Source organism: Choristoneura fumiferana, chromosome 5, assembly GCF_025370935.1.
Source record: "Choristoneura fumiferana chromosome 5, NRCan_CFum_1, whole genome shotgun sequence".
In the NCBI taxonomy this organism is placed as follows: Eukaryota; Metazoa; Arthropoda; class Insecta; order Lepidoptera; family Tortricidae; genus Choristoneura; species Choristoneura fumiferana.
Genome location: NC_133476.1, coordinates 21,509,693 through 21,529,069, shown reverse-complemented (window position 1 = coordinate 21,529,069; position 19,377 = coordinate 21,509,693). Strand labels below are relative to the sequence as shown.

The following is a 19,377-nucleotide window of genomic DNA, read 5'->3' as shown; positions in this document are numbered from 1 at the left end:
ATTTGTCATAGGAAATATTATTGTAAAAGTAATTATAATAGAATAATTTTTAGGGCTAGCAACGAACGTTACGCACGCACCCGTAGTTCTTGTAATATTTATGTACAAGAACGTTTGTACGTATTATATCGTACCTACCTACATTGTAAATACATGAATTTTAAATAAATATTCATTAAACATAGGTAAAAATGGGCTGTGCATGGAACGGAACGCATTAAAAATTTGACATCTGCTGTCAAACTGTCAAACACCTACACAGCTGCCTGAAGACGTCTCAAAGCCAGCGGAACAAACGGAACAGTGTCCAGCTACTGTATCAGTGCGGGCTCATAAATTAATTAAATACCATACAATACGAACAGATAAAATAAAACCTAGTTTTATTCGTTAAAATGATGTGAGTGCGTATCGTGTTCATGAAAAGTGCCCATCTATTGCTGAACAAACAACATCGGCACGGATGGAATGCCCCTGGTTTGTTCAAAGTGAGTATTATCACACGAAACTGCTCTGTTATTAACTTTTTTGCTTCGTTGACGCCCTCTTGTAAACATAAAACATAGCGAGAGTTTGCGCGGAGCGTAGTGATATCGTGGCTTGTTTCTAAACATTGCGTTGTCGTTCCACCTACGCAAAAATGCTAGCAAGGGCTTTTGGATCGTCCTGCAGCTATTATTAGCAACTGATTTATTCAGATCGCGCGACGATAACTATTTAGAGTGATACCTTCATTGAAAGTGGGCACATATTTCTTTTACATAGATTTAGTTATAGTTTGATATTTGTTTTATTCATAGAGTCCCAAAAGTTTTTATTATTCACAAGCTACAAGTAAGCCGAGATAAACTGTCACACACAAAATATGATTGTTTGCACATACTATTTGTATGCTAATTTATTCATGTTTACTAAAAATTAATTAGCATTTTGCTATGACGTGTGAACTGTTACTCAAACTTGTCAATTTTAATAATTAATTTTTATCATTTTGCTATACAGGTTTTAATATTTATGAGACAGCATGAAAATAAAAATCTAATGATTATCAAACATAGTATTTTAAAGTACTTAGTAATAAAATCGATACACTATAGAAGTTTTTTTTTTCATACAAATTCATTCAGGATCCTATGCAACCAAACCCAAAACATTGGTTTGTAAGGGACAAAATTATTATCAACAGTGTTTATCGTTATTTTTTAATCATACCTACCAAAAGTAGAAATAGTTGAGGTTGGAAAATTAACCAAATTCCTCATCATTCTGTAATGCATGCTTCACCCTATACAGTAACCCAAGCAATTAGCATACATGGAGAAACATTTATTTTCAAATTACGTCTGTATGACTTGGAACAATATACCTATTAGGCCACAAACTGGACACCACAAGGCTACTTGCCACTTTACTTTTTTTGCTTTAATATGTAAGAGAATTGTAACATAATTTTTATTTAAAAAAAATTGCTTTTTGCCAATTTTCTTACAGCACATTTGTCTTGGCAATTATGGTTTTTACAAAAATGGTATTTAAAAAAAGACCCGAGACATGTAAAAGACCCCTTTGCGGCCTAATTACAAAATGTAAATATTTCGATTGTCATTTGCAAATCCTGTTGAAAAGTAATTATTAAGCGCTATGTGTACACATTCTAATTCTAGAAAGTGAAGTTGGCATGCCAGGAGTGCAAATGCAACTCACACTGATTTTAATTTTAAATCAGCCAGCATGTTATACAGATTTTACTTTCAATCTAATCTCTCCGCAGAACATGCCATATTGAGCCCCAATTAACAGATTTGCTTATCAGTCTGGCCTAGTTTTAACTGCTAATTGCTCTAATTATTTCTAATTGGCTAGCACAGTTGGTGCATGACATGGAATATTATCAATTAGTTTTACTTGATGTTTGTTTGTTGTGCTTACAAACATTGGTACTAACTAGTGCCTTTTGGACATAAGTTCATAGATTTCGGTGGGACTTAATGGATGTAACACATGGTTTAAGTTGAGTAGGTCTCAACAAAAACATAAATATCATTGACAAACAGATTACAAGTATAATTTTATTTACCTTACTACAATGGAATATGGTGAAAAATGCAATGAATTTGAAAAATCTTGAGTATGCCTGCAAAATGAAAAGATATTGGCATCTAACTGGCTGTATAAAATATACACAAACTTGATAGAGCTAATAAAACCTTGCAGTTCAAGTTTCAAAATTATTAAAATAGTAATTTAATTCATTTATTCAAGTAACATGACGTGAACATGACTCATTTTGTTAAACAATTTATCTCAGGAATAGTCTTTTCAAATTGAGTGTTGCCATATTAAGTAATTGTGAGTACCTCAATTGGTGCAAATTGCCTCTGCCAATTATTCAATCTTGGTTGAAGCATAATTTTTCCAAAGAAAACTGAACTGCAGTCTTAGTCGTAATTCAGTGTCAGCAAGACTTATCTAATATCTATATAATCCTGTGAAAACTACTGAATACTAAATTAAATGATTCAACTCACCATTATAAATTATAATTCAGCAACGGTCTGACTACTTTCAATCTTTTCGGAAGATATTTTACACAGGCGAGTGCATTTACGACGGTGGCAGTCCTCGTTTATTTTAGTAATTTTACCAATATGTCTCACAAGAGTTTAAGTAATATTAAATAAGTGATGTATACTAAAACTATGTACACTCGAACCCACTGAATCGTGACCCACTGGGGAACCTTTTCTTAGAAAACGTCACAGTGACATCGCATTGCTTGACAAGGGAATTTATTATGACACTTACTGTGAGAACGTTCTACAGTGGGTCAGGAAGCAAATGTTTCGACTCTACATGCCTTTTTGAAAACAAATAAATAATAATAAATGCGTGTGTGCCAGGGCGCGGGTATGATGGCGGTGCGCGTGAACCTGCGCGTGGCGCTGTGCGCGCTGTGCGCCGCCGTGCTCGCGCTCACGCTGTTCTGGACGCGCTGCGGGGAGCTCAGCCGCCCGCCAGGTCAGCCCACGGCTCTAACTTAAACACGCTTGCTTGCTTGAACTCGTTAAAAAAAAAAACTCTAGTCTACAATCCTTCCCCCGCTTACACTATCGTCCTTCGAGCGTAGCGACGACGCAAATTCAGCTGAGCCTTTCGTACGTAGCGTCAAAGCGATGTTCTCGCAGCGACGCCGAGACGTTTCAGTGTCTGAAATAAAAAATAAACGTTACTGTCATCACGGTGCAGCTGCGTGGGAGTTAATGAATGAAACGTTGACGCTTGAAAGACGCTGCTGAGTCAACGCCGCGCTGGCACTGACAAGACGCACAACGTTCAAAAAACGCAGGTATAAGTGGACTTTAAAAAAAAACTGGTTCAACTTGAAAGACCGAAACAGTTCCTTTAGATGCGCCCTTAGATTGTTTGTCCGCTGCCGATATCGAGAACAAAGAAGCTATATATACGTACTAGCTGTTTTCATATTATAAACATTGAGTAACATATTGATGAGCGTTGATTGGCGACCCACTTACACTATAACAAGAAAGTGCTACTCATTTTTGAGCACCTATGTAGCTCCAATGTTTGCGAAGGCGACTGTACTTTGTCCACAGTGGGCTCGATGCTGTCCAACGCGCTGACGGAGCGCAGCGCGCGCGCTGAGATCGAGTGCTCCATCAACGGCGAGTACTCGATCGCGTGCCGCCGCGACCGCGACGACGTCTATGTCCCGTTCAACTTCATACGCAAGTACTTCGAGGTACGTACATGAAGCTACAGATGTTAAAGGTCTTATTCACACATGGCAACACGCTTGGAACTGGTCTGCAACCTTCTGTAAATTTCAGTAATTTTCTTGGGACACAATTTTTGGCATTTATTTCATTAACGACTAATAGAACGCGACTGTCAAAGCGAGCTGCACTGTTAGTCGAGCGAGACGGGTTACGTCGTGTGAGAATCGTCTAAGACATGTGCATGCATTTGGTAATGTGGATGTTAAGAATTACGTTTTATTTTGGGCCCTCCGTGTAAGAAAGCCTTGCTTGTTTTTGTAAATCTTACAGCTCTGTACAAGTAGTCTTCTAGGATCTGTTTTACATAGCATAAAGATACAGTGGCCTAGTCCTATTAATTTCAAGTATTTATTTTGTGGGTAGCTGTTACATATCGGATCCGACGTTAGTAACATACTATACGTTCATAGTTCAAGGTTTCCTTTTAGTGTTACTCTGCAAATTATCTAGTATTGAAAAGCTATTTGTTCCAATAGATCTACGGCAAAATATCATCAGTAGACGGTATCGAGAAATTCGAATGGTCGCACAGCTACAGCAAAGTGTACCATCCGAAGAAAAAGTACGACCCTCGCGGCACCTTCACCACATTCGAAAACTACAACGTGGAAGTGAGAGACCGCGTCAAGTGCGTCAGTGGAATAGAGGGAGTCCCCGTCTCTACCCAGTGGGAACCGCGGGGCTTCTATTACCCCACGCAAATAGCGCAGTTCGGGCTGTCTCACTACAGCAAGAATCTAACAGAGCCCGAGCCGAGGACACGCTATATCGAAGACAGTGATAAGCATTTAGAAAACTGGATTGTAAGCAAGGACGCTACGATGTCTAGAGAGTTCGATGTGAAGGCGCAATCGAAAGTTTTAAAGTTCTCGACGAGCGAGCAGGCTTCCAGCCAGGTGTGGTTGAAGGTCAACATCAGCCAGGACTTCGTGCTGGGCGTGGACTTGCTGCTGAGGCCTAACTCCTCGCTCACCGTGGTGCTGCAGAACAAGGAGAGAAAAGAGACTGCCTATTTGCATTATGTTACTAATACACAGCTGATTTACGCTCAGGTGAGGGACTATTAAATATCTTCTGAAAAACTTTTTTGCATATTTTTTTTGTAACACTTAGGGGCTGTTTCGTTTCACCACTCATTGATTAAGAGCGTTTATACCTGCTGAGCTGGCAACGTTGCATTTTTGTTAGTTTGCTCGATAAATTAAAAATTGAATGAAAATTTAAAATGTTAAGGGGCTGTTTCACCATCTATTGATTAGTGTTAAGTGACGGTTAAATGTGATGCCGTCTCAGTCTATTCGAACAAAACAAATAGAGGCGGCATCACATTAAACTGTCACTTAACACTAATCAATGGATGGTGAAACAGCCCCTAACTGTTCTTAATATATAAGTTAATGTGTCTAATCGTGTAATAATTATTCGTGATAGACTTTTATATTCTTTAAAAATGAACAAAATGTTTATTTTGAACATGAAACTACCGTGAGACTCACTCATATTAAATGATATTGTAACGGACAGTCGCGCGAGCAGAGCGGCGGTGGCGCGTAGTGTGGGTGTTGCGGCAGCCGCAGAGTCGCGTGCTCTTGAGAAGAAGGGCTACGAAATAGTCCGAAACATGTCGAGCTAAACTCGGTTTAAGACGTGAGTTATCCGTTACAATATCATTTAAAATGTTTATTAACGGTTTTTAAAGAAAATAAAAGTCTATCGCGCTTAATTATTGGAGTAGACACATCAACTTATACATTAAGAAGAGTTCTATCATAACAGTACCAGCGGCCATCAGTTCTTCGAGTAATGTGTACTGCTTAGTCTGCTATTCAGCTCACCTATAGCATAATCCAGGCAGATGGTAGCTATTTGTGCATCCGAGGTCAGAAACTTAGAATACAGCAGTTTCTCTAATGGATTACCTACGCGCGTTCCCGAGGTACTTGAGCTAGGGTGACACTCTTTCCCGGCCCGGATAGTACCGACATGGAAATACCGACCCTGTTTTTCGTGTACATGGCCATAGAAACTGACGTCTGGACCGGGTCTTAAGATCGCTATACCTTCTGTAAGTTCTGTGGTCGATCTCGCAGGAAGAGCACGTGTACCACGGCGTGGGCACGGAGGCGTCGTGGCGGCGGCTGACGCGGGACCTCGTCGTGGACCTGCAGAAGGGCTGGGCGCTGCTCGACCGGCCCAAGCGCAAGTCACCGAGGAACAAGTTTAAGGTCAAGATTGGTTTTTTGGAATCTTTTTGTATTTTTTATTTCAATTCCAAATTTTTACTTTTTTGGTCATCCCGTAAAACCTAAATTGAAAATACAAACTGAAATATAGATGCACAGAAAAAACAGAAAAATAAGACCATCACTGGGAATCGAACCCAGGTCCTCGGTAATCCGTACCGCGTGCTATACCGCTACACCACTGATGGTCTACCAGTGACGGGTCTGGTGGTTGACCATCAGTGGTGTAGCGGTATAGCACGCGGTACGGATTACCGAGGACCTGGGTTCGATTCCCAGTGATGGTCTTATTTTTCTGTTTTTTCTGTGCATCTATATTTCAGTTTGTATTTTCAATTTAAGTTTAAGGTCAGACAATGGCGCGAGGTGAACTATTGGTTGTGTATCTTAGAAGGTAACTTTTAACAGCTGCAAGCAAAGGGTTGGGTTATTTATAACGTAAACGGGTCATTTGGACGTAAACGATTCAATAGCGGGACAGTACCACTACCATGAGTTTACGCGACACGCGACTACGCGACGTTGATAGCGACGGCGTAAATTATTTGTAGGGGCGCTGTACAATTCTCCATACAAATAATTTACGCCGTCGCTATCGAGTACGGTCACTGTAAACTCATAGTAGTGGTAGTGGTACACAATCCACCAATCCGAACAGTCGGGATAACCTCGTGAGACCTCGCGTACTTTATAAAGAACAAGTTGACACTTAGGCTGTCTTGCAGGAAAAAATAAATCTAGATTTACTCGTTAAACCTGGCTTAAGCTTGACAGTTCCATACATTTTGACACTACTAAACTGAGCTTAACGCAAACTCGAGATTTATGTGTTTCCAGCAAATAGCCGTAAGAATATCGGCCGAATGTACATTACGAGTATAAAGCACAAAATTATTCACTGAATGAAGAATTTTAAGAATGTTGAAATAAATAACAAAATAATAAAACTGGTGTCCCACGTCTGGATCTTAAATAGTTACTACATCTGGTAAAAAGAAAGAAAGAAAATGTTTATCTAGCGAGGAAAGATGACATATTTCAATGTGTTAAACAGTTATTTTACTTATTGTTAGCGAAACTTCTCTGAAACGTACGATACTGAACAGTTTTTATCTCGACACAGATATCTAGTATCATCCTGAGCGGCAACGGCGCGCTGGACAACCTTACCATCAGCACGAGCGCGCACATGGAGCAGTTCTACGCGGCGGCGCGCTGGCTGGCGCGGCGGCAGCGCGGCCGCTCGGGCGGCTGGCCCATCCCCGTGCGCCGGCGCATCGCGCCCGGCCTCGCCGACCTCAAGCCCGGCTGGTGAGTGACACTGACACGTTACGATTGACTTCAACGCCACTTGGAAGAAATAGTCATTTCGGGCCTACAGTAGCTGACAAGGTTTGCACGGTGCGTGTGGAGTGGACGCCTATAGAAATATTTATTTGTGATACGAGGTTGGTAAGTAAGGTTTTACGAATGAGTTGACGAGTGATAAATCCGAGCCGCAAGGCGAGGGTTTTCATCGTCACGAGTTTGTAAAACCTTGCCAACCGTGTATCATACGACGTTTATCAATACATTTGTAAGAAAATAGGCAATTAATAACACAAATTTGAAAAATAAAAACAAAACAACGCAAAGTTTTACAAAAATGGCGCGTCAGTAACGCGCATGCGAAAGTTTTGTTTTTAATTAGGTTAGCTAAAATTATCAGGCAAAGGTTCGACGCGTTCAGTTTATTTTTGACATTTAAAACTATTTGCTTGTAAACTTTTAAAATGGAGAATTAAAAAAAAACTGTAATAAATTCGCGCTAGTGCGGTAAAATGAACTTACGAGCCATGTATACATCCTTTGAAAGTGAATTTTTTGAGCAAATGTATTGGAGAATAATATGAGTAGTGCTAGGTGACGGATTTTATTTGTACCCGCACCCGCGGGCGTGCGCCCGCTCCGTGTACCCGTGCCAGTTAGCGGAGGCCCTTAGAGGTCTTTCTATAGTCGTCGTAGCATAAGACATCAGAGTCCAAGACGGATCTTTTTGTCCAATTGACAATTTAAAAAGATATGGCTTCGTTGTTTTTAGTAATTTTCAACAAAAACTTATTAAATATTTAAAAAAGTCTTCCACAACTCGGTTTGTCAAACAAACATATTTGAACTAATAAAAAAAATGCGTGCATATTCTCTATTCTAAGTAACTATCTCTAGAAAATAAACCCCCTTGCAAAAAAATAAGGCACCTATGTTTTTTCAGATTTTTAGGCATTGAAGCATAGAAAGTAAGTTTTTATGCACATAAAATACAAAAACCATAGGTGCCCGTTTTTTTTTGCAAGTGGGTTTATTTCGTGTCTGTAACACGTGTGAAGTGTGTCAATCTCGGAGCCCTATCTAATGAGCATAGTTCTCACATCGGACCGCTATCTGCTGCCCCTATTAAATCAATTCAGGGGTCGACGCGTGAATGATGTATCTTGTTTACTACCAATTAAGACCATTTGCTTGTCGCTTGTAGCAATTAGTCTATTTTTATTACAGCAATGATGAGTGTAACAGAGCATCGATACGTTAAAGAAGTTTTATGAGTTGCTCCCGTCATTTAGAAGTTATATAACTAGTGTTCACCCGCGGTTTCGCATGCGTAAACCATAGGTTTATCAGTTGAATTGAAATTGCGGGATTTTACTTTTTAACCTCCAAAGAGTCATAAATTTGCGGGAGAAGGGGGGTCAGACGGTTGGTGACACAGAAACGAAAAAAATCATAGCAATACGTATGACAGGGGGGGCACGCGGGGATGCTAAAAATGATAGAAAATGGTGTGGCCACCATTGTTAAATGTCTGTCTGTGGCACCGTAAATCCCAAACGAAAAACGAAAAACGTTTAAAAAAAAAACAGTAACTATTACTTATGATACCAAAAGCATGTATGTAAATGATCATATGTCCTTGCTAATTGTTACTATTGGCTGTGACTTATTTTTCAAAAGTGTTTTTTAATAAAAAGTCACGTCAAGATCGCTTACCTTATTTCTAATGCTAAAAAAACGAAGCTCAGGTTGGGTTATTGCGCCGGTGGTTAATACTCGTAATACCGATGGTATTCTCCCGCAGGCACTCTGCGATGAGCCAGGGGCACGGCATCTCGCTGCTGGCGCGCGCGTTCCACCGCAGCGGCGACGCAGCGTACCTTCGCGCGGCGAAGAAAGCGCTTTATATGCTGGACGTGCCGAGCCACGCCGGAGGGGTCAAGGCGCTTTGGATGGACAAATACGTGTGGTGAGTGCAGTGCAGGGGTGTTGGGAATTTAGATACTAGAGTTTACCACGCGTAAACTATTCGATCAGGTAGTTACAATTGAAATTCCGGTATTTTACAAACTTCCCCCCGGGAGTTTCCGAAATTTATATCGTGGTCTTCATTGAGGTTGTGTTAAGAACAACTGTCCCCAATTTCAAGACTATAAAACCTGCGGTTGAAATTTTAAGATTTTTTCCCATCCCGTGGGAATATCGGGATAAAAAGTAGCCTATGTGTTATTCCAGACGTCCAGCTACCTACATATCGAATTTCATCCAGATCCGTCCATTTGTAGCGTGAAGGAGTAACAAACACACACACACACACACACACACACACACACATTTACACATTTCGCATTTATAATATTAGTAGGATCTCTATCTAGCCTTCTTATTCTGAGAAGAGGCCTGTGCCCAGCAGTGGGACGTGTATAGGCTCAAAGGGCCGGTAACGTATCCGTAACTCAGCTTATGTTATGGAAAATAAAATATAGATATAATGTTAGTAAAGAAACAACAAATTTTTTTTACATTTGTGACAATTAAAATACATAGTTAAATGTTGAATTAATAAATTGATGTCCCATTTACTTTTTCCTTAAGTCAACGCCTAACAGAAATTATAACCCGAGTAGCCTCAAAAAACCCCCGCACCCTGCGACGAACTAGAACCAAAAGTCCCCATTATGCCCGCAGCGTTGCCCCTCTGAATGGCTATGGAGACCTGCTGAACAAGCCATGACCCTGAACGAGGATCACACCCACGATCCCTCAAACGACGACCCAACTCACTAAAAAGCACCACGCTACGAAGCTCACGGCCCAGCCGTCTCAACCGCAGCCACAACGAAGTCATAAGCACTCCAGCTCAGAATACTTGGAATGCTTATGCAGTGACAACCTAATTATACTTTAGTCAGTAAACAAATTCACTCGCAGTTTGGTACTGTTTCTTGGGAAAAAAATCCTTAATATTTTCCCAAACCCTTCCTCTCCATCGCGTGAGATTGGGTTAGATTCTTCCTTCACCTCTCCCCCTAAACGCCTCAGGTCATTTATAGACGCTCCCTAACATTCATTTCTAAATGTTCCAGGTACGAAGAATACCCGACAAGGCCGCCCCTGTTCGTCCTCAACGGCTTCATATACACGCTCCTCGGGCTCTACGACCTCCACGCGATAGAGGGAGAGAACTCCATCTCTCTCGCCAAGAAGATGTTCGACGACGGTATGACGTCACTCAAGACGCTCCTGCCGCTCTTCGACACAGGTAGCGGTAGCTTCTACGACCTTAGGCATTTCACACTGGGTGCCAGCCCCAACATTGCCCGTTGGGATTACCACGCTACACACGTCAACCAACTTTACCTGTTAGCGGGACTCGACGACGACCCTATTCTGATCAACACTGCTAAAAGGTGGGAGGGATATATGCAAGGGAAAAGGGCAGCGCACAATTGAACAGCTAGCTATCCTTTTCGAGCAATAGGGACGTTGCTGAAATAGTTTGATTGTCACTTTCGAGTGATGGCTTGTGATCGGGTCGAGTTTGAGGTGTCAAACTCGCGAGAGACGGAAATGTTCAATGAAAAAAATATGCTTTTCTGATATGTGTTACAAGAGGCACGATGAAGCTCCTTCGCGTATACGCTGACATATTATAAGTATGGGTTCGCGACTAGTTTACTGGTACCGAATTAAATTTGCGAAAGATTAGACGCCATAGGCCGTACAATTATTTGTATATTTAGATTGTTTCAAACTCTTCCTCCTTTCATAAAGTATTCTAACTCGGTACTAAAACTTATGAATAGCGTATTGTAGGAATAAAGATGCCAAAAGACTTAAATCGGGATGGCGCTATGCATCAAGTGGCTATTTAAATGGACTGCTTGGTTGTTTGTTGCATAGCGCCGTCCACTGGCGGGTGGAATCACTAACGTACCTTTCTAGTAAACAAAATTTAGCTTTAGTAACGTAGGAGTTTTGTGTTTATATTGGTACTTACTTTTAGCTTTTGTTATTTCTAATATAGGACATAGTCCGTCTTATAAACGCTACTATTTTAAGAACATTCATTTTAAGAACGCTGCTATATTAGAAATAAAAATTATCTTATATCAAGATAAATACTGTTTAAAAGACATATCTCGGTAACACACGTGTTTTAATGTTGTGAGGTATTCATATAAAAATATCGTTGCTGCAAACTGTTTTAAATTTTTATAAAGACAATTTATACTTTTTTTTATATGGCATTTGCTGCGAGGCACTCTGCGAAGGTCTCGCCAAGTTGCGTGGCAAAATGTTAATAAACCGAACCGAAGCAACTGGAGGTCTATGAGGGAGGTCTATGGGACTATGTCCAACAGTGGACGTCCTACGGCTGAGATGATGATGATATCATTTGTCGAGCGATCAAAATACCCAAAGGAAGGGGCACTGGCAATTAGTTGAACAAGTATCTATACTTATTTCTATAGTCTGTCGCTTTAGGTATAGCTATAGTTAACATAAATAACTCATACCATTTAACTCAGTAAAATTAACGATCTTAATTCACCACGCCATGGAGTATGTTGTAAAGAGAGCCTCTTTATTAAATCAAACTTAGGTTATATACACTATGATTGTCGCTGATACAAGCAATATGCGTTTATGTAGCAGTAAACTATTGTGTTACTGCTAAACACTGAAAGTGGCCAATTGCCATACTACACCATAATACAAGCTTTGCTTAGTTTGGGACCAGTTCAATTGGTGTCAAGTGGGCCATGATTTTTATTTTATTTTCTATCTAGCGAAATATCGTTTGTCAAGAATTCAGTCCTCCACCTAAAGCTGGGTAACAGCCTCCCCATTTGCGACTAGGCTCTACCTAATTACGTCTATATTCTCCGCTATCTACTCCGCGTCTTCCGCTCATCTCCACTTCAATTTTCCTGCTTCCGGCATCCACGACTCTAAAAATTTTTAGAATTTCCTTCTAGAGATTCCACATTCGAGGATGTGTTGTGATTAATGTTTTTTTCATGAAACGAATGAAACGCTTACCTATCCTCGCTCCGCTCAGCTGTCTCCACCAGAGCTGAGCGGAGCGAGGATAAATAAATGAAGCGTTTCTATTGGTTCGTGAAAAAGACATTCCTCGCAATACATCCTCGCACATCTCTGGTGGAAATGCAGACTTACGGCTCGCTTTATGGCTCGTGCGTGGTGCGTGCTTACCTTTGTAAGCGCCCATGTTCCTGCAAGTAAAGTAATCTTTAAAAATCTGTGTACATCTACCTGGCGTCAGGCTGTTTTTGAGTATTTCTTCCACATATTTTTGGGTTCACTGGTTGTGCCGACATCTGAGATAGATTTTGGTGGTATCATTGACTTTACTTAACAAAACGCACATTGTTATATACCTCAGAAACGTTGTGAACATCCTTTTTATTTGACTATCATTTCTATTGTTTACATATTTCCTGACTTTTTCTATTAATATTATTATTAATTAATTTATAGGTTTGTATACTATGGCTTAGTGCTGATATCACTTTGAAATATTTATACTATCAAAGACTGATGTTTGAATTGTAATCATATGTATGTATGGATGTTTGATGAATGTTTGCGAAAAACGAATGTGTTTTTAGTTGAAAATCCATTTTTTGTTAAAAAATCATAGCAACTTAATTTTAGTACTACTTAATGTAGTTGATGAATTTAAAATGTACTTAATTATTATAATCGATGACAGCTCTGGTTTTCTTGTTAATAGCAATAATTGTAAAGAAGTTGAGCATATCAAGTTAAATAGTGTACTATTATTTATTTCTACTTAATATTAAAATGTCAATATCGTGCATATGTTTTTAAATAAGGAAAAGGCAGTTCTCTCGCGGCTAGTATTGCCAGCTGTGGGGCTGGGCTGGTGTGAACAGCGACAAATATTCCTAACTAAATACGTCATATCATATTCTTGCCCATTTATTTATTGTAAAGAATATAAAATAATATATTATAAATTGACGATTGGAATCACTAATGTTATGTTTTCTTTCGTAATTTGAATTATTTATGAGCCTTGTAATACAAAATAATATGTATACCTAAGTAAATAAACTATAGGCAAGCTTAGTGGCAGCTGGGCTGTTCTTGAAATTATTAGAACTAAGCACTGTAATTATTTCCAAGGAGCCTCCAAATATTTAAAACATGTCTTATATTAATGACAAATAACTAATGTAATCATATCAATCCAAATTAACCTAAGTTAGTATGTAAAGTAAGTAACGAGAAGTAATTCTTATTAAGAAAAATCGGATGTACCTAAATTATCTCCTTTCCCGTGCTATCATAACCTGGATTGGTTATTTGTAGAAAGTACTTATTATAGGGGGACCGCGAAGGGCTTTTGCCTTGATTCAATGCTTATCAAACGGAAATGCCTCATAAGAGGCCTTTCCTAATGTATCTAACCTACGACACGCCAATTTAATGATAATTTGTAGATCCCCTCGTTTCTTAGCACATAAATATAAAAATCACAAGTATTAAACAAACGGAACCCTTATTAATACATAATGTATTTCTATTACCGCTACAACAAAAAATAAATTAATTAAAAACTAATAGGGTTGTGAACCAACCCTGAAAATCCCCACATAGCAAGGAGGGCGTTCAAGTAATACGTAACGCAATACATTTTTAACCCCCTGTAACGCAACGTTATCCAAGACCCCCCCCCCCCCCCCCTCCCCCAATTACCTAATACTTGAACGCTCCCAAATTTACAAAAAATCTCCAGGTATTTCATATCTACAGATTGTCCGAACCTTGTTACAAGAGTCCGACACGCACGTGTTTTTGGCTGTGTGTTACCTTGGTGGCGTAATTTATAGTTGACCCCTAAGATTATTTCAATGGAGTTTATACTACGCAATAACTCGGTTTATCACCATCATATCACCATGGTAGCTACTCGGAAAGATTCACTATAATCAGATAGTTTATCTGGTAAATTTGTGTATCACGATTAAATAATTAACATTTAATTAATTGCACGGAAATGTAACATAGATAATATAATATGATGATTAATAATGATAATATGTATAAAACTGCATCTTTGTGTTGCTTTGCTATCTTGTTTTTTGTTTTGATAGTGACTATGTAATGGTTTAGATCAATTCTGCGTAATTATAAGTGTTACGATTTTTTTTAATTTGACTGGAAATATATAATGTTCTTGCCAAATAACTTATGCAACCGTGGTGTTGCCATTGTACAAGGTGAAACTTAGAACGTGATACAAATTTAGTGTTTCAAGCTTAGATAATGCTGAACAGTGTATGAATAACTCAATAGGGAATATTATATTACGCAAAGGTCTGCGCAGGGAGCGACTAGCGCAAATCGCCATGACTACGTCAATCCTCTTTATATTTTGTCGCCATGACGGATCATGACCAAAGAGTATTAGTAGGGTAAACCATACAGTAATTGCCCACTTGAATTCAATCAAAAATTTACAAAGAAAAGTGGTGATAAATCATAACAAATATCGTGCTAATTATAATAATCTAGTCGCTTTTATCATTAAATTATTTGTATTATTTTTGTTTCATATAAAAAAATCAAGTGGGCAATTACTGTATGACATGTAGTAACAAAATAACATGATATTTACATCAATAGTAACGATAGAGCTTTATTTCCAAAAATGCAATGAGGGCTATCGTTTTGTGTCTCACTAGAGAGCGCACTGTTGCGTGAGGTTTTTAAGTGTGGCTTTCAAAGTTTATTACGGGCGTGAAAGCAAAGTTTAGATTAAAATCATATTTAATATTAAAACCGGACCATAAAAAACGAGCAAGTGTTGGTCCCCTGATGATAAGAGAGGACAACCGCCCGTAAGACAAAACTGTCTCAAAACACGGACATTCATTGCCCCGGAAAGCATATTTGCCATAATTAATTTCAGATATTGCAAAATATTCACAAAATTATTCTAATTTAACCCGCGTAGCTTAACTATGAGACGACATTTCGGAGACACACGCTACACTAGCGCTCTAGCGGCGAATTCACGCGATAGCCCTATTGAATAATATGATATTAGCAATCCTACGGACCTGCTGTCGTCTCGTGATCGTGGCGCATGCAACTATGCCGAAATATCGAGCTTCGCTAAAAAGTGTTCACGGTTTGTGCTAGTGCTGCACTCTGACGGCAGAAAATTGCAGTAATATTCCCTATTGTTGAAATTAGTCTGATTATGCGGTTTCCATATATTGAGTGATTATCCGACTGGTTTCAATAATGACCAGCATTAAATGCTTTTTCGAATTATTGTTTCGTTGAAAGTATTATAAAAAAAATTATACTAATAGTTATTAATTTTCGTAAATTGTTTTGCCTATTTTAAAACATGCCAATATCTTGCATTATTTTTTATATTTGATTTTGAGCCTTTGACGCTTTAAGCTGTCATTGTAACTTCAGGTAAAAAAAAATCTTGGCGGACCCAACCTCTTTGTGAAATAATCCGGATTATTTTAAAGACACCTTGTATATGTGGCATTCCTGAATATGATAATTCTTCGTAGGTTGTCGGTCGGCTGTGATCGCAAATAATAAATATACATTCGCAAAAACATTTTTGATGTCAATTTAAATATTAAAATTTATACAGCAACTGTTCAATAAACTCTTCTTCAATGTAACGTAGCCAATTCAACTGTAACTTATGTAACTTGTAATTGGAATGTTTTAGACAAATTTGAAAATTAGTGTATAAAAAGTAAGTACTCCATTAATTAGATTTTTTCTACAGCTAACATGTTGAAGTGTTGTCCCAGATATAACATATTTATACAGTGGTTAATCCACAGTTAATCTGATTTTGTTAATATGTATAATCTTATATCATAATGGCTTAACATGAAATAGCTCAATATTACAGGTACATATTATTTTTAAGCGAAACCCTTGAATGATTTCAGTCTACCATTTTTGTACTCGGTATGTAAAAAATCACTTGTTTATTATCATTTTTAAGTTAATTTTAATGTGTTGAAGCGATTGGTAACTTGTATTGACTTTCTTTATACTTCTAAACATTTTTGTATGCAGGTACAGTCAACGTTATAAATAAGTGATCACTTTTGTACCTTATCATTTTAACGTCATGTATACGAAATTGTGTACCGACTGAAAGCGACAAGGTACAGAAGTTATCATCATCATCATCATCATCATCATATAATAGTATATTGCTTTTTCTACTAAGTACAAAATCGTATGATCGTTGAGTCAGAAACATTTGAATTGCTTTAATTAATCAACTCTCTAAAATATTTACAGTTTGATTAATTCGAGTTGACACTTGACAGATAAGCGCGCCTTCAGTCAATGTTCAACTTTGACGTCATACAAATAAAGCCATTTTTAGTATACAGCTACCCACGTTTGTATGACCTCAAAGTTGAAAATTGACTGAAGTTACGCCCATCTGTCAAGTGTTAACTCCAAGTAATTGTACTGTAACCACGAGTCAGGAAGACTGGTTAATTAACTTATTTATGAGTAGCGTGTATATTTGAACATTCACACAAACTGAGTAAAATGAAAGTCAATTAAAAATAATTTATTATACATCGTTTTAGTGGACTTTTACTTGGGTTTTATTTGTAACAAAACAGTATAAATAGCAACCAATCTACAAAGTGCTTGACGAATTCGCAAGTGCTGTCTAGATGAGCGCGGCCGAATAGACAGCCGCGAACTGAATAAAATCTTGTTTGTAGATTGATTACTTAGTTTACACGGTGGCGTCATTCAACGTCATCAACGTACTACTGTACTATTTCACTACTTTTTATAGAAACATTCCAATGTAAAAAGAGCTTATTATAATCGTAGTAAACTGTAAATAGTGTCGTTATTCGTTTTTGTTGAATTTGTTTGTTTTAGCTGTAGAATGTATGATTCTGGCACGCGAAAATGGTATTTAACTCTGTATGTTCACGAATCATGGACTCTCGAGCGTGGTTGATATGCCTTTTGGTCGGAGACTTGTTTTATATATTCACCTGCTTCACCTTCACCTGCCTGTTAAAAATTAAACAGTTAGCGAAAAGAGGCATAACTTGATGTCAAAACGAAAGGTAAAATGTATTGCAAGAAATGTTAAACTTCATTGATGTGCTGTATGTAAAGTTATGCCTGTTTTCCGCTGGTGACCTCTAATGGTTTGAGTTCAAAAAGTTGGATACTTAACACCAGTAGTTAAAAATGTTATGGCCCACTGCATTGTTCCGCAAACAATTAACCATAGGTACAAGTTGTATGGATAATTTTTGTGTCATAACGGAACTTTTTCCAGTTTGTCGTTTTGTAGAGTTAACCAACATTTAACATAGTTAAACTTTTTGAAGTCCACTCAAATATGTATGAATCAATAGGTATGAATACAAACACTTACATAAAGTCATAAAGATGTCGACTGTCACGTTTACGTACAGTTTGATTAATTCGAGTTAATACTTGACAGATGGGCGTGCCTTCAGTCAATTTTCAACTTTGACGTCATACAAATAAAGCCATTTTTAGTATACCGCTACCCACGTTTACAGATTGTAAAAACGATTTTATTTGTATGACGTTAAAGTTGAAAATTTACTGAAGGCATGACCATCTGTCAAATCGTACTACTGTAATAGGTTAGTTCTGAGCTATATAAGCCCAAATTATTTTGTATAACTAGTAACATTGTGACGTATACATATTTCAATTTATGAAGTAAAACTAATGACAAAAAAATAAAAAGTACTATGACTATTAAATATGCCCTTGTGATTGGATTTATTTGATAGTTAAAAGTAATGCTTGATACAATAAATAAATGTATAATTTATGTTTATTTAATTGATATATTTGTAATTGATTAATTTTATTTTACGGATAAATGTGATGCCGTCTCCGTCTATTCGAACAAAACAAACAGAGACGGCATTACATTTATCCGTCAAATAAATTTAATCGATGGATGGGATGGGAGTTATTATAGTAATGGATGTATGTATTATAACTATAGAAACTGTACCATTGTCTGTACCTATATCTGCAGTAGACAATAGAGCGGTAGTGATTGCACTTGTGAATGACAATAAAGCGTCTCAAATATCATTTTTTTTTTTATTTTTTTTTTCCTGAATCCATTTTACTTTGTACATTCAAGTTTCGTATTATGTAGTTTTATTAAAGTTACAAAAGTACATATGACTTCATTGAGAATTTATGTAATAGGTACCAACAAGAAGTGATCATTATTTTCATATGCAACATGAGCAATGATCATGGAAGTATCTTTGGGTAATATTAAAATTAGTAAACATCAAATATTTGTAAGCTTAGACAAACATTTGGAAAAATAGTGGGGTAAGACCACTTTACGACAAAAACGATAGAAAGAGAACAAAAAATGTACAAAAGAAACTTTGCCGGGTTCAAACATTTTGCGTCAAAAATGCGACAGTGGGGGAAAAATGTGCACCCTCATTTATTTTGTTGTGATGCTCTCTCTCTTTCTCTCTCTCTCTCTCTCTCTCTCTCTCTCTCTCTCTCCCTCTCTCTAGCTTTGATGCGACACAACACACTGCATCAGATGACTGTGAACGCAACCATATAAAATGTATGTATGAAACCGATACCGTTCTGATATATGTGTCACGACACAGCACGACAGATAAATGTGAATGTCAAGCAAGAAAAAAAAAATTCGCTCAACAAATTTCGCTTTAGGCCGCGGCCACATGAAATCGCTCGACGCTCATTTCCGTGTCAAATTTGGTCATGTGCACTTTATCGCTGCAGAAAAAAACCTCTTCATTTTCGGCAAAAGCATTGTTTTTTTTTTTCATTCACTCCAATTTCATTTACCACTGCCACGACTGCTACTAAATGAGATTAAGAAATCAGCTTCCAAGGCCAAGATCAATCTTGCAAGAAGCCATCTCGTCGCTGCTGCTCGACGTGGTGACTTG

General features: G+C 38.0%; 1 protein-coding gene across 1 annotated transcript; it reads left to right on the top strand.

Annotated features, from left to right (window-relative positions):
• The first annotated feature begins 302 nt into the window (after window positions 1-302).
• Window positions 303-14,086, top strand: LOC141428392 (D-glucuronyl C5-epimerase-like). Its single transcript, XM_074088374.1, has 8 exons — window positions 303-488; window positions 2,901-3,018; window positions 3,615-3,760; window positions 4,274-4,849; window positions 5,888-6,022; window positions 7,164-7,351; window positions 9,153-9,317; window positions 10,435-14,086. Exons 1-8 carry the CDS (start codon window positions 420-422, stop codon window positions 10,799-10,801), a joined length of 1,764 nt encoding a protein of 587 aa, XP_073944475.1. The 5' UTR covers window positions 303-419; the 3' UTR covers window positions 10,802-14,086.
• Window positions 14,087-19,377: the final 5,291 nt, after the last annotated feature.